This window comes from Phyllobates terribilis, unplaced genomic scaffold, assembly GCF_046119375.1.
Source record: "Phyllobates terribilis strain yellow unplaced genomic scaffold, ASM4611937v1 Scaffold_1__5_contigs__length_1240528914, whole genome shotgun sequence".
In the NCBI taxonomy this organism is placed as follows: domain Eukaryota; kingdom Metazoa; phylum Chordata; class Amphibia; order Anura; family Dendrobatidae; genus Phyllobates; species Phyllobates terribilis.
Window position 1 is genome coordinate 752,137,490 of NW_027362761.1, and position 14,795 is coordinate 752,152,284.

Sequence of the window (14,795 nt, forward strand, 5' to 3'; positions counted from 1 at the left end):
AAAGAGTGCCAAACATGCAGGACGGGGACCCGAGTTCCCGCCCGAGCAACCCAGAAATACTCGCCGAGCTTGTCGAGCACCGTGATGCTCAGGTGAGTTGCGAGCAGTGGCGAGCACGTTTGCTCACCACTACTTATTATATATTACTACCTAAATAATCAAATAATGAACCTATAGTTTAATGGTAAGACATCTGTGTCACACATAGTTTTGGTTTGAAAGGATAATAATAATAATAAAAAAAGTTTACTGTTCGCTACTGGAACTTGAACCCAAAACCCCAAAAAAACTCCACTCTATGGGTCTAAAGCTTTACTACTCAGCTATAGCTTCTAGTGATGCTGGCTGCTGTTTTTCCTTGGCTTATGAAATTAACCATGAATATACTCAGGGTGTCTAAAAGTAATTGCGATTCTTATTCTGATGTGTGAGAAAATTCAGATATCAAAGCCAAGCATCACTGAAGTTTGTGTGCTAGCCAGCATAATTTAAAAAACAAAAGTTTATTCTTTTCACATTAAGGATTTAAACTCAGAACTTCCACTCCATGAGACAAGAATGTTACCATTCTGCCATAAACTCAAACGATGCTTCCAGAATGTTTTTCTTGGTGTATGAGATTAACTATGCAAATACTCATAGTGTCTGGAAGTCCTTCTGATTTTGATTCTGATGTGTGAGGAAAGTCAGGTATCAAAGTCATTCATTAAACTCATACATCATTTGAATTTGGCTTGGAGAATATCTGTGTGAAAGTCCTGATTGCACTGGAAATAGCATAACCAAGTAGAATGCCCATTTTCATTCATGAGTGTATAACTCAATGGTAAGTGTGCTAACTGCTATACATATGCTTTTGGGTTAAAGTCCCAGCAGCAAACAGTGAACTTTTTTTATTATTATCCATTCAAACCAAAACTATGTGTGACACAGATGAATTACCATTAAACTATAGGTTCATTATTTGATTATTTAGGTAGTAATTAGTGTTGAGCGATACCTTCCGATATCAGGAAATATCGTATCGGATTGGATCGGACCGATACCCAAAAAGTATCGGATATCGCCGATTCCGATACCGGAAACCAATGCAAGTCAATGGGACACAAATATCGGAATGAAAATAAACCCTTTCTTTCCTTGTAGGTTAATTCTACATGAAGGAAAACAACTAACAATAATGTAGATTGTATTACGCGAAAAGCCGGCAATTCATCAGCGGCATACACCGGTACCCGACAATTTACAACAGAAAGAATAGAGCTTCACACATAGATTAGATAGATAGAAACATGTCAGTCACATATATAATAAGTACAGTGACAGTGTTGGTTACTGTACTTGTCATTTAGTATAAAGGATTTATTTAAAAAAATAATAGTGTTTTCATGCACCGTCTCTTTAAAAAAGCCGGCCGGCAATTCAGCATCTGTATCTGACAATTTAGAATAGAAGGAATAGAGAATCATACATAGATTAGATAGATAGAAACATGTCAGTCACATATATATGAAGTACAGTGACAGTGTTGATTACTGTACTTGTCATTTAGTGTTAAAACAAAGGATTTATTTAAAAAAAAATTGGCGTGGGGTTCCCCTTAATTTTAGTCTCTAGCGGAGGTTAAGCAGACGGCTGGGGCAGATGTTTGAAGCCTGGGAAGTGGGTAATACCCACGGAGCTTCCCAGACTACTAATATCAGCCCCCAGCTGAATACCTAGCCTTTACTAGCTATTAAAATGGGGGACCCCCCCAAAAAAATGACGTGGGGTCCCCCCTATTTAATAGCTAGCAAAGGCTAGGCAGACAGCTGGGGGCAGATATTAATAGCCCAGGAAGGGTGCCATGAATATTGGCCCCCTCCCAGGCTAGAAACACCAGCCGTCAGCCGCCCCAGAAATGGTGCATCCATAGGATGCGCCAACTCTGGCACTTAGCCTCGCTCTTCCACGCTGCCCTGGTGCGGTGGCAGGGGGTAATAGGGTTGGGGTTCATGTCAGCGCCAGCTGCCATGAAGCCCAGGTTAGTAATGATGGGCGTCTATAAGACACCCCCATTACTAACCTACAAAGTGTTAAAAAGAAAAAACACACACTACACCCAGAAAAAAATAATTTATTTGAAATAAAACACACAATTTTATTTAATTCTTAGTTTACTAAAAAAAAATAGTTACCTGTCCACGTTCCTGCGCTGATCTCCCATGCACAGCTGTCACATCTGGAGATGGTGACAGCTGTGCATGGCTGCTGTAAGCTCACACTGCCGGGAACACGTCCGCTCCCGGCAGCGGGAGCCACTGACTGAGGTCACCGGAGTGCATTCAGGCAGCGCAGCTCCGGAGACCTCCTTTACGGCACTGCTGTACCGTGGGAATTTTTCATGATACAGCAGGGCCATAAAGGAGCTAACCGGAGCAGCGCTGCCTGAACTCCGGCGAACCCGCTTATGCAATGACGGGGCTGCTTTACGGCTCCATCATTCTAGCGGCGGCGGCGGTTCAGAGCGGTCACATTCTATGTGGCTGCTCTAAACTGGAGATCATCGTGGGACACTCGTGGACTACTACGAGTTTGTGGTTTATTATTTTATATTTTATTACAGGAGATCGGTGGCTTCGGGGAATTAGGTGTCTAGGTGAGTATAGGCGTAGTTTTTTATTTTTTACTTTATTTTAGGTGGCGATCGGCGGGGACAGGTAATGTATGAACTAATTTATTGTAGGCAACCACTGGCCACCAATGACATGTATTTAAAATTTATTGGGGACACAGTAGGGCAATTTAAATAGCAGGATCAGGCTGATGGGAACTACTGCTCCCATCGAGCTGATCCTGCTGGCACGAGTGGACGGGGGACAGACATAGGCCGATGGGAGTAGTAGTGTCACATCGGCCTATGTCTGCCTGCACGCACACACCCGCAGACATCGCACAGACACCGCACACACTCGCAGACATCGCACAGACACCGCACACACCCGCAGACATCGCACAGACACCGCACACACTCGCAGACATCGCACAGACACCGCACACACTCGCAGACATCGCACAGACACCGCACACACCCGCAGACATCGCACACACCCGCAGACATCGCACAGACACCCCGCACACACTCGCAGACACACGCACAGACACCCCGCACACACTCGCAGACACACGCACAGACACCCACACACACCAATCATGACGGGCTGATCGTCTGGGAGGTGAGGCTGACCTGTGCGGCCGTGGGAAAGTTCATGTGAGTTCATGCAATGCAGTCAAGCATGAACTCACATGAACCCTCTGAGGGCACCGCGGCTACTTCAAATGAACAGCTCATCAGCATCACCTGATACCTCAGCTGTTCATTTGAAATAACCGGCGGGAAAGCGCAGCACAGAACGGGAAAGCCGGCGGTGAAATCTTTTCACTGCCGGCTTCCCCGCCCGGGTCCTTCGCTCCCCGCTCCTTGGTGCTGCGCTCCCCGCCCGGTCCTAACTTACGATCGGGATGGGAGGTGGCGAGGGGAGCGGAGGATCGGGGTGGGAGGCTGCGGGGAAGCAGTATGGGGCTGTGTGATTGTTTAAAAGCCGGCGGCTTTTTACCGCCCGCCGGCTTTTAAACGATCAGGAGAATTCTCCCACGCTGGGATGGCATTCTGATGACAGGCTGGATCTCAGCTGAGCGCTGCCATCCAGCTTGTCATACTTCAGAGACACTGCAGAGCGCAGGCATTATGGGAACTTCCGATTCCGGTATTCGATATTGTAAAAGTATCGGAATTAAGTATCGGAATTCCGATACCGCGAATATCAGCCGATACCCGATATTTCAGTATCGGAATGCTCAACACTAGTAGTAATATATAATAAGCAAACAATAAGTTAGGTGTCAGAGTAAGTTGTCAAACTCACATATCAAACTGACATATCAAACTCACATCTCTTTGACATCTGACTTTGATAAGTGACTTTGATAAGTAACTTTGATAAGTGACTTTTACAGCATAATTTACAAAAAAAAATTATTCTGCTCCTGGGATTTGAACCCAAAAGCTCCTCTTTGTGAACCTGAAACCTTACCATTCAGGCATAGGGTCAAGTGGTAGTGCCTGGTAGCTTTTCTTGTCTTATGACATCAACCATGAAAATACTCAGGGTGACTAAAAGTCATTGTAATTCTGATTCTGATGTTTGAAGAGACTCACATATCAAAATCACACATCATTTGACTTTGGCTTGGAGGAGGTATTTGTGAAAGTCCCAATGAGTTTCAGATAGGTTTGAACTTAAAATCACATAACCAAAAAGAACGCCTAGATTTTTTCAGCTGATCTTATAGCTCAATGGTTAGTGCACTGGCTTCTAGACATAGAGCTTGGGGTTCAAGTCCCATCAGCAAACAGTGACTCTTTTTTGTTATTAATATTACAGTTGTAAATGTCACATGTCAAAGTCACTTATCAAAATTAGTTCTCAGAGAGGGTATTTAGCCTCAAACTGACATCATTCTGATGTTTGACTTTGATATCTGATTATGTCCTAAAATGGACATTGTACAAGTGTATCAGAAGCATTTATAATGAAGGCTAAGAGTCATGGATCACAGTGATGCTAAATGCTTGTTATTTTCCCATTAGGAAGATGATGCTTGACATGTATGAATCTCATCTGTTAATTTTTTTTTTCAGTAATTGGACCTATCCGGATAGAAGAAATAATTATTGGTGGCTTAAACCTTGCCGGAATCAGGAATGTCTCATTACATTGGAAAGTAAGTGAGAGCTTGCCCTGACCTATTTACAGTAGCATGTAAAAGTTTGGGCACCCCTGGTCAAAATTACTGATATTGTGAACAGTTAAGCAAGTTGAAGATGAAATTATCTCTAAAAGGCCTAAAATTAAAGATGACACATTTCTTTTGTGTTTTAGGCAAAACAATATATATACAGTTGAAACCAGAAGTTTACATACACTATATAAAAAGACACATATGCATGTTTTTCTCAATATCTGACAAGAAATCAGAATAAACATTTCCCGTTTTAGGTCAATTATGATTACCATAATTTTTAATATTTGCCAAATGCCAGAATAATGAGAGAGAATGTTTTAAGGCATTTTTATTACTTTCTGCAAAGTTAAAAGTTTACATATATTTCATTAGTATTTGTTACCATTGCCCTTAAACTGAATGACTTTGGTCAAACGTTTGGGATATCCTTCCACAAGCTTCTCACAATAGTTGTTCGGAATTTGGGCCCATTTTTCCCAGGTGTGTCAGAGGTGACAGACAGTCGCCCTGCAGTTGGTTGCAGGAGATATCTACGTTTGGCATTACAGACATCTTCTTAGAGGATGGCTCTAGGACCCAGCGGCTACCTCCCTCTGGCTAATTAACACCATGCCTGGGTGTATAAATACCTGCTGTGTTTCAGAGGGAGGTGCCGGCAATATTTATTACTACTTCTGAAAGCTTTAGCAAGAGCAGTACTTCGTCCTCTCTGGAGCTTGAGGATGTGTGCGCATTTGTCTTGAGTTCGTCTAAAGCTAAGCAATTTCGCCCTGTTTGTCTACCCCCGTTGTCTATAGTGTTTAGTGGAGATCGACTAGTACTTATCTCCTCCCTTCCCTAGCCTTAGCCATACGCCAGGGAAAGACAGGGCGAGGTACGCGTGTTGTGATTGGTGAAGAGCCAATACAGGGACGTTAGAAGAGACAGGGTGACACTAGATCAACCTAGGAGGCCTCCACTTCCCCCCTTTCCCTAGAGTCTGGGCTCCCTTTCTCTCTTCCCTTTGTGTTGCACTAAGTCTTTCCCACACCTTGTGTGACACCATTCCTCCTGACAAAACTGGTGTAATCGATCCAGGTTTGTAGGTCGCCTTGCTCGCACCTGCCTTTTCAGCTTTGCCCATAAATTTTCAATAAGATTGAGATCAGGGCTTTGTGATGGCCACTCCAAAACATTGACTTTGTTATCCTTAAGCCACTTTGTTAACATTTTGGCAGTATGCTTCGGGTCATTGTCCATTTGGAAGACCCATTTCCACCCAAGCTTTAACTTCCTGGCTGATGTCTTGAGATGTTGTTTCAGTATTGCCACATAATCTTCTTTTCTCATGATGTCATCTATTTTGTGAAGTGCACCAGTTCCTCCTGCAGCAAAACAACCCAACAACATGATGCTGCCACCCCCGTGTTTCACAGTTGGGATGGTGTTCTCAGGCTTCCAAGCTTCTCCCTTTTTCCTCCAAAAGTAACGATCGTCATTATGCCCAAAAAGTTAAATTTTAGTTTCAACAGACCACAGGACATGTCTCCAAAAAATAAGGTCTTTGTTCCTGTGTGCATTTGCAAACATTAATCTGGCTTTTTTGTTTCTTTTGGAGCAATGGCTTCTTCCTGGCAAAGTGGCCATTCTGCCCATGTTGATGTGGTACTCCTTTCACTGTGGGTATTGACACAATCTTACCTGCTTCCGCCATCATCTTTACTAGGTCTTTTGCTTTTGTCCTTGGGTTGATATGCACATGTTGGACCAAAGCACGTTCATCTCTGGGACACAGAACCCGTCTCCTTCCTGAGCGGTATGATGGCTGGACATTCCCATCTTGTTTGTACTTGAGTATAATTGTTTGTACAGATGAACGAGGCACCTTCAGGTATCTTGAAATTGTACCCAAGGATGAGTCAGACTTGTGCAAGTCCACAATTCTCTTCCTGATATCTTGGCTGATTTCTAAAGACTTTCCCATGATGCTACACAAAGAAGCAGCGTGTTTCAGGTGTGCATTAAAATACATCCACAGGTGTATATCTAACTCAGATGTTGCCAAAAAGCAGAAGCTTCCAAACACATGACATCATCATATGGGCAGTCCAGAATTGTTTAAAGGCATAGTAATCTTAGTGTATGTAAACTTTTGACTTTGCAGTGAGTAATAAAAATACCTTAAAACATTCTCTCTCTCTCTCATTATTCTGCCATTTGGCAAATATTAAAAATTATAGTAATCCTAATTGACCTAAAACGGGAAAGGTTTATTCAGATTTCATGTCAGATATTGAGAAAAACATGCATATGTGTCTTTTTATATACTGTATGTAAACTTCTGTTTTCAACTGTATTTTCATATTTTACATTTTAAAACTTTCAAAAAGGAAAATGGGACAATGCAAAAGTTTGGGCACCCTGCATGGTTAGTACCTAGTAGCACCTCCTTTTGAAAGTATCTAGGCTTGTAAATGCTTTTTGTAGCCAGCCAAGAATCTTTCAATTCTTGCTTGAGGGATTGCCATCTATTCTTCCTTGGAAAATTCTTCCAGTTCTGTGAGATTCCTGGGTCGTCCTGCATGCACTGCTGTTTTGAGGTCTAGCCACAGATTTTCAATTATGTTCAGATCAGGGGACTGTGAGAGCCATTTTAAAACCTTCAGATTGCTTCTTTTGAGGTAGTCTGTTGTGGATTTTGCCATGTATTTAGGATCATTATCCATTTGTAGAAGCCTCTTTTCAACTTCAGCTTTTTACAGATGGTGTTTAGGGTTGAGCGAGTATGTTCTGTCCGAGTATGCTTGGGCCGAGCTCCGAGTATTTATAGCTGCTCGGTGATAAGGTTAAATCGCTCCCATGTGCATGATTTGCAACTGTTTGACAGCTTTATTACATGAGAGGAATGTGTAAGAAATAGACATTCCTCACATGTAATAAAGCTGTCAAACAGTCACAAATCATGCACACGGGAGTGATTTAACCATATCACCGAGCAGCTGTAAATACTCGGAGCTCGGCCCGAGCATACTCGGCGAAAGGGTTAATAGAACATACTCGCTCAACACTAATGGTGTTATGTTTGCATCAAGAATTTGTTTACATTTCATTGAATCCATTCTTCCCTCTACCCGTGAAATGTATGTTGCCCGGTGCGTGCAAATAGCCGAATACAACCGCCGCTTTGTATTCTCAGAGCGATGACTGAACTAATGCCGCACCCTCCATGACTGAAAACCAAATGCTGCCCAATGAGAATAAGGTTTATTTTCTGCTTATCTAGGTTAACAGCGTTATTTCTGGTGACAGGTTCCCTTTAACTTTAGGCCTTTTAGAGATCATTTCATCTTTAAGTTGCTTAATTGTTCACAATAACAGTGATTTTGACCAGGGGCACCCAAACTTTTATATGCCATTGTAATGAAACAATAATAGAAAGGTCTTGTCATACAATGTTGGCTCTATATAAATAAAAATTATTATTATTATACGAGCAGTAATATTGAAGTTTGTACATTTGATATTATAATAGTTATGTCAATCATTACAGCAGTGCACCTTTTACAAAAACAGTCAAGTCATAGGACAGTAAAATCCATGAACAACTGTGCCTTGTAAGCATTGGAGAAGATGTGACACTCATTAGTTTACAGCAGATTCTTTATTTTGGTGATTGTTTGGGCCCACACTGATTAAATATTGATACTCTATGCAAATATACTATGTTTATGTACACTTCTAACCATTTATTCTAGATTTTATATAACTGTTCTTCTGCCTCAGAAAATGCACATACCTATTCTACCTTTACAATCGGTAGTTGTCAGGTTCAGACTGGCAATAGTGTTCATTAGTGTATCATTTCCATTATACTTTATCATAGGACTTCTAGCGATACCCAAGTACTGTACTCAACTTTTTCCTGACAGCTCTGTAGAAAATAAATGGAGGAGCAAAATCTCGACCTCCACTCCATTCAGATGTGACAAGAATCCAATTCTTATGATCTGTGAAGGTCCCAGTAGTCATACCCCCAACGATCAATAAGTTATCCCCTATTGTATCGATAAGGGGTTACTTTTTGACTTGGTACAACCCCTTCAGGTACCATGTGAAGGACAACTAATGCCATTTTAATGTATCTTTGTATTTTCACATCATGCATTTTATAAGATCTGTTTGCTGTAAGTAAATTGGAACATTTTTGTATACATCTACACTGTGTGCAGAATTATTCAGCAAGTGAGTATTTTGACCATATCATCATTTTTATGCATATTTTCCAACTTCAACCTGTATGAACTTGAATGCTTAGTGGATGAAGCAGATCAGGTGATGTGTATTTGTGTAATGAGGAGGGTTTGGCCTAAGGATATCAACCTCCTTTATAAAGGTGTGCAGAATTATTAGGCAGCTTGTTTTCCTTAGACAAAATGGACCAAAAAAAGATTTAACTGACTCTGAAAAGTCAAAAATTGTTACAAGTCTTACAGAGGGATCCAGCGCTCTTAAAATTGCTAAAATATTGGGATGTGATCACAGAACCATTAAACGATTTGTTGCAAATAGTCAGTAGGGTTGTGTTGAGGAAAAAAGGCGCACATTAACTGCCAAAGATTCTATCAAAATCAATGTGAAGCGACCAGGAACCCATTATCCTTCAGAGCTGTCATATTGAAGCATCGTCAGTGATGCTCGTTTCAGGGGTGGGACTAGTCCCTGCTCTGTCTTTACACTGTGCACTGTGGGATGTGCACAGTGACAGTGCCCTCTCTCTTCTCGGCTCAGCTCTGCAGTAATGAGCTGGCAACACAGTGGTGATACAACACCTGGCGTGCAGGAGATCAGAGCCACCCCCACAAGCTGACGTCACTTGTCTCTGCCGAGTATTGTAGCACAACTGTGTTGTCGGCTCATTACTTCAGATATGAGCTGACATTTTGTTTCAGGGAGGGGGCAGAGGCTGTGATGGTGAGGGCAGCTTCTGCCCCCTGCTCTGTGGCTTTGTTTGAGTATCCCAGCATGCACTGGGGGCTGTCAAACGAAACATCATCAGACAGGAAGTAAAAAAAAATCACCTTTTTCATTTTTTTTCTTCTTTTTCTCACCTTACTTGTTAATTATATTATTGTTTTAAGCGACTTTGATTGTATTTATTGATAATGCCATAATTGTTGATTCTACACACACACATTTATATAGATATATATTTATACATAAATGTATATTTTTTCTTTATACTTAATATATTTTATTTATATAATATACTAGCTGTACTACCCGGCATCGCCCGGGTTAATAACTGCTGTTAGCAAAATAGAATGTGTTAACAAAAATTTATTCTTCACACAAAAAACACAAAACAAATAGATAGAAAGTTCATTGGCTTTTGAGGAAGCAGTTCTTGTTCTCTTGTCTGCAAGCCTCGCTTCCCTCTCCTCAGAAAGTTCTTTGGCTCTTGAGGAAGCAGCTCTTGTTTTCATGTCTGCAAGCCTCGCTTCCCTGTCCTCAGAAAGTTCATTGGCCCTGGAGGAAGCAGCTCTTGTTTTCATCTCTGCAAGCCTCGCTTCCCTCTCCTCAGAAAGTTCATTGGCCCTTGAGGAAGCAGCTCTTGTTCTCTTGTCTGCAAGCCTTGCTTCCCTCTGCTTAGAAAGTTCATTGGCTCTTGAGGAAGCAGCTCATGTGTGTCAGCCTTGTTTCTCTGTCTTCACATTTTTCATTGGCCCGTAATGCAGCTTTTCTTTTTGCATCAGCTGACATTCGTGCCATGAAATTCCTTTTCTTATGAGGCATTATTGTGGTAAAAATAGTCTGTAACTGGCAGGTTCTATATCCTCTCACATAGAAGTAATGTGACTGACATCAGCCTTTCCACCAACACACCCTAACTGACATCTTATTACCTTACACAAGCTTTGTTATACCGAGAATGTTCTTTGTTGCCTATATTAACCAATTACTGCTCAGATTAATTAACTGTAGCAAAATAGAAGCTGAGCTGTGATTGGTTGCTATTGGCAGCTGCTGATAAATCTTTGTGAGATGAGTTTTGTGTGTGCTGAGGGTGGTATATGTGTTCAAGCACGTGGTAGTGTGTGGCGCATTTTGTGTGTGTTCATATCCCTGTGTGTGGTGAGTATGAGTATCCAATGTTGGGGCCCCACCTTAGCAACTGTACGGTATATACTCTTTGGCGCCATTGCTCTCATTCTTTAATTCTCCCTTGTTCACATGTGGCAGCTGTCAATTTGTCTCCAACACTTTTCCTTTCACTTTTTCCCCATTATGCAGATAGGGGCAAAATTGTTTGGTGAATTGGAACGCGCGGGGTTAAAATTTCACCTCACAACATAGCCTACATCGCTCTCGGGGTCCAGACGTGTGACTGTGCAAAATTTTGTGGCTGTAGCTGCGACGGTGCAGATGCCAATCCCGGACATACACACATACATACATACACACACACACACACACACATACACACATACATACATACACATTCAGTTTTATATATTAGATAAAATATATTTATATTTATTTAATACATTGTATCCATACAGTTTACTAGATATCTATATAAGATGCATTTGTCTAATATTTATTATTATATTGTAAATGATGACACCAATATATCTTTTCCCCGATATGCATTAACTGCATTTACTAACAATGTTTGTATTTTATATTTTGTGCTGCATTTATTATATTGGTTAATTTACCTAGTGTGAACACATGTCCTGCCCCGTCACTACAGAGGGATGCTATTTGTGTGTCTGTGTCATCATGGAAGAAGATGGCGTGATGTAATTGTGCCGACCCATTTATGATGATGTGGAATTTTGTGCCTCCTCCACGCTTTTGGCATCATGGTGGAAGTGCGCTCATTATTACTGAGTGGAGTATTCTCCCTACAATATTTAATGCCCTTTTGGCCTTCTCACACTTACTTCCTAACAAAGCTGTGGCTGGACAGTCAGGGGACTTACAGCGTCCCCAGCATATCTATAGGTATAAGACAGATATATTTTATTAAATTTCTTCAGTTGGTTCAATAGTTTATTTTGAACTCCAATATATTAGGAATGCGTATGTTCATGAGGTGTAACCCTTTACACGTCATGAACAAATGTCATTGCTGTAACATCTCTTAAATGCTGTGCCTTTTTTCTTATCAATTCATTTGTAATATTGCCTGAAGAAGGACCCTCTGTGCTCTTAAAGCTTGCATATATATACTTTTCTGGTTAGTCAATAAAGGTATCACTCCGAGAATACTTGTGTCATTTTTGGGCAGAAAATTATTTACACCAAGGGTATCTTGTACTTCTTGCCTTGCTAACACTCAATACTTAACTGCCACAAAGATGACTATTAAATCAACACTGCCATCTGCTGACCTATAAACCTACTATCACACTACAGTCTAATATAAAATACATTTCACACATTGTAAAACAATATAGTAGTCCTCAGGGGGGTGCAGGATTCTCCAACCACATCTTACATACTAATAAAACTTGAATCCAAAACACTGATAAAACGCAGATTGTGTTTTGCGTGCGTGAAAAATCATGGACATCTGACTGTGGCCTGAAGTTAAGGCCAAAAGACATATCCAGGTGACAACAGCCACAACATGACTAAATTAACCACTGTTGTTTAAGATTTGTTAAACAAGCAATCACTTGATTTTGTAGAGGAACAACTGAGTACAGTCGACTAAATTCCACAATAACCCCTACCTCCCACTTCCGGCTCCAAGACTTCTCCCGAGCTGCACCTATTCTTTGGAATGCTCTACCCCAAGAAATTAGGATGACCCACAACTTACACAATTTTAGGCGCTCCCAAAAAAACATCTGTTTAGGGCGGCCTATTACGTTCCCTAATCGAAGTCCTTTTATATATAACCCATTCACTATTTATCTGAACATAATTTTCCATCAAACCCTACCAAACCCAAAAGCATTACAAATATTGGCTGGTGACGAGCTTATGCCGCCTTTATCTATCCCCGATTTCCTCAAGATGGCTGAATCATCATTGTAAATAAGCCCCTGTACTTTGTGTCACCCCCACCTCATTGTAGATTGTAATCTCTTACAAGCAGGGTCATCATTGTTTTTGCTTTAACTATTGCAGAATATGTTGGCGCTATATAAATACAGATTATTATTACAAGATCAAAATCAAATGATTGCTTATTAAACAATCACTAAATAGCAGCAGTTTGTTGACCCAGTGGTTTTCAGCTGCATTTGGTCTTAATATTAATAGCGTCACAAATATTTAAATTCTTAAATGGAATCTGTGACCAGGTTTTTGTCACCTAAACTGGGAGCAGCATTGTTTAGGGGCAAAGACCCTGATTCCAGTGATAATTGCTGTGTTTGTTAGTGTAGCTTTTTTAACCCCTTTACCCCCGAGGGTGGTTTGCACGTTAATGACCAGGCCAATTTTTACAATTCTGACCACTGTCACTTTATGAGGTAATTACTCTGAAACGCTTCAACGGATTCCCCTGATTCTGAGATTGTTTTTTCATGACATATTGTACTTCATGATTGTGGTAAAAATTTCTTCGATATCACTTGCGTTTATTTGTGAAAAAAAACGGAAATTTGGTGAAAATTTTGAAAATTTTGCAATTTTCAAAATTTGAATTTTTATGCCCTTAAATCAGAGAGATATGTCACACAAAAGAGTTAATAAATAACATTTCCCACATGTCTACTTTACATCAGCACAATTTTGGAACCAAAATTTTTTTTTGTTAGGGAGCTATAAGGGTTAAAAGTTGACAAGCGATTTCTCATTTTTCCAACAAAATTTACAAAACCATTTTTTTAGAGACCACATCACATTTGAAGTCACTTTGAGAGGTCTTTATGACAGAAAATACCCAAAAGTGACACCATTCTAAAAACTGCACCCCTCAAGGTGCTCAAAACCACATTCAAGAACTTTATTAACCCTTCAGGTGCTTCACAGGAATTTTTTGAATGTGGAAGAAAATAATGAACATTTAACTTTTTTCACAAAAATGTTACTTTAGACCCAATTTTTTTTATTTTCACAGGGGTGACAATAAAAAGTGGACCCCAAAACTTGTTGTGCAATTGATTCGTAAAAATGAAAAAGTGGAAAAAAAAACACTTTTTCATTTTTACGAATCAATTTGTGAAGCACCTGGGGGTTCCAAGTGCTCACTATGCATCTAGATAGGTGCCTTGGGGGGCCTAGTTTCCAAAATGGGGTCACTTGTGGGGGAGCTCCAATGTTTAGGCACACAGGGACTCTCCAAATACAACATGGTGTCCGCTAACAAATTGAATGGAAAATCGGCTCAAATTGTTAGCGGACACCATGTTGCGTTTAGAGAGCCCCTGTGTGCCTAAACATTAGAGCTCCCCCACAAGTGACCCCATTTTGGAAACTAGACCCCCAAGGCACCTATCTAGATGCATAGTGAGCACTTGGAACCCCCAGGTGCTTCACAAAGTGATTCGTAAAAATGAAAAAGTGTTTTTTTTTTCACTTTTTCATTTTTATGAATCAATTTGTGAAGCACCTGGGGGTTCCAAGTGCTCACTATGCATCTAGATAGGTGCCTTGGGTGGTCTAGTTTCCAAAATGGGGTCACTTGTGGGGGAGCTCCAATGTTTAGGCACGCAGGGGCTCTCCAAACGCAACATGGCGTTCGCTAACAATTTGAGCCGATTTTCCATTCAATTTGTTAGGGGACACCATGTCGCGTTTGGAGAGCCCCTGATGTGCCTAAACAGTGGAGCTCCCCCACAAGTGACCCCATTTTGGAAACTATACCCCTCAAGGATTTTATTAAGGGGTATAGTGAACATTTTGAACCCAGAGGTACGACACAGAATTTGATAACATTAGCTCATCATATTGAATAAGTTGTCATTAGTCTTGAGCGCAAGTGCTCGCTACTTGAGTTTGCATCGAGTACTCAGGTATGCACCATGTACTGCGTGTGCTCGAGTGACATGCTCGAGTCCCTGCCCCGCATG

The 14,795-nt window shown here is 41.0% G+C and overlaps 1 protein-coding gene across 1 annotated transcript in view; it reads left to right on the plus strand.

The window, feature by feature from the left end:
- Positions 1-14,795, plus strand: part of IL12RB1 (interleukin 12 receptor subunit beta 1) — a 247,624-nt gene that overhangs the window by 157,582 nt on the left and 75,247 nt on the right. The window contains exon 7 of the mRNA XM_073636892.1: positions 4,682-4,764. Coding sequence (XP_073492993.1) covers positions 4,682-4,764 — 83 coding nt within the window. The remainder of the gene's footprint in view (positions 1-4,681; positions 4,765-14,795) is intronic.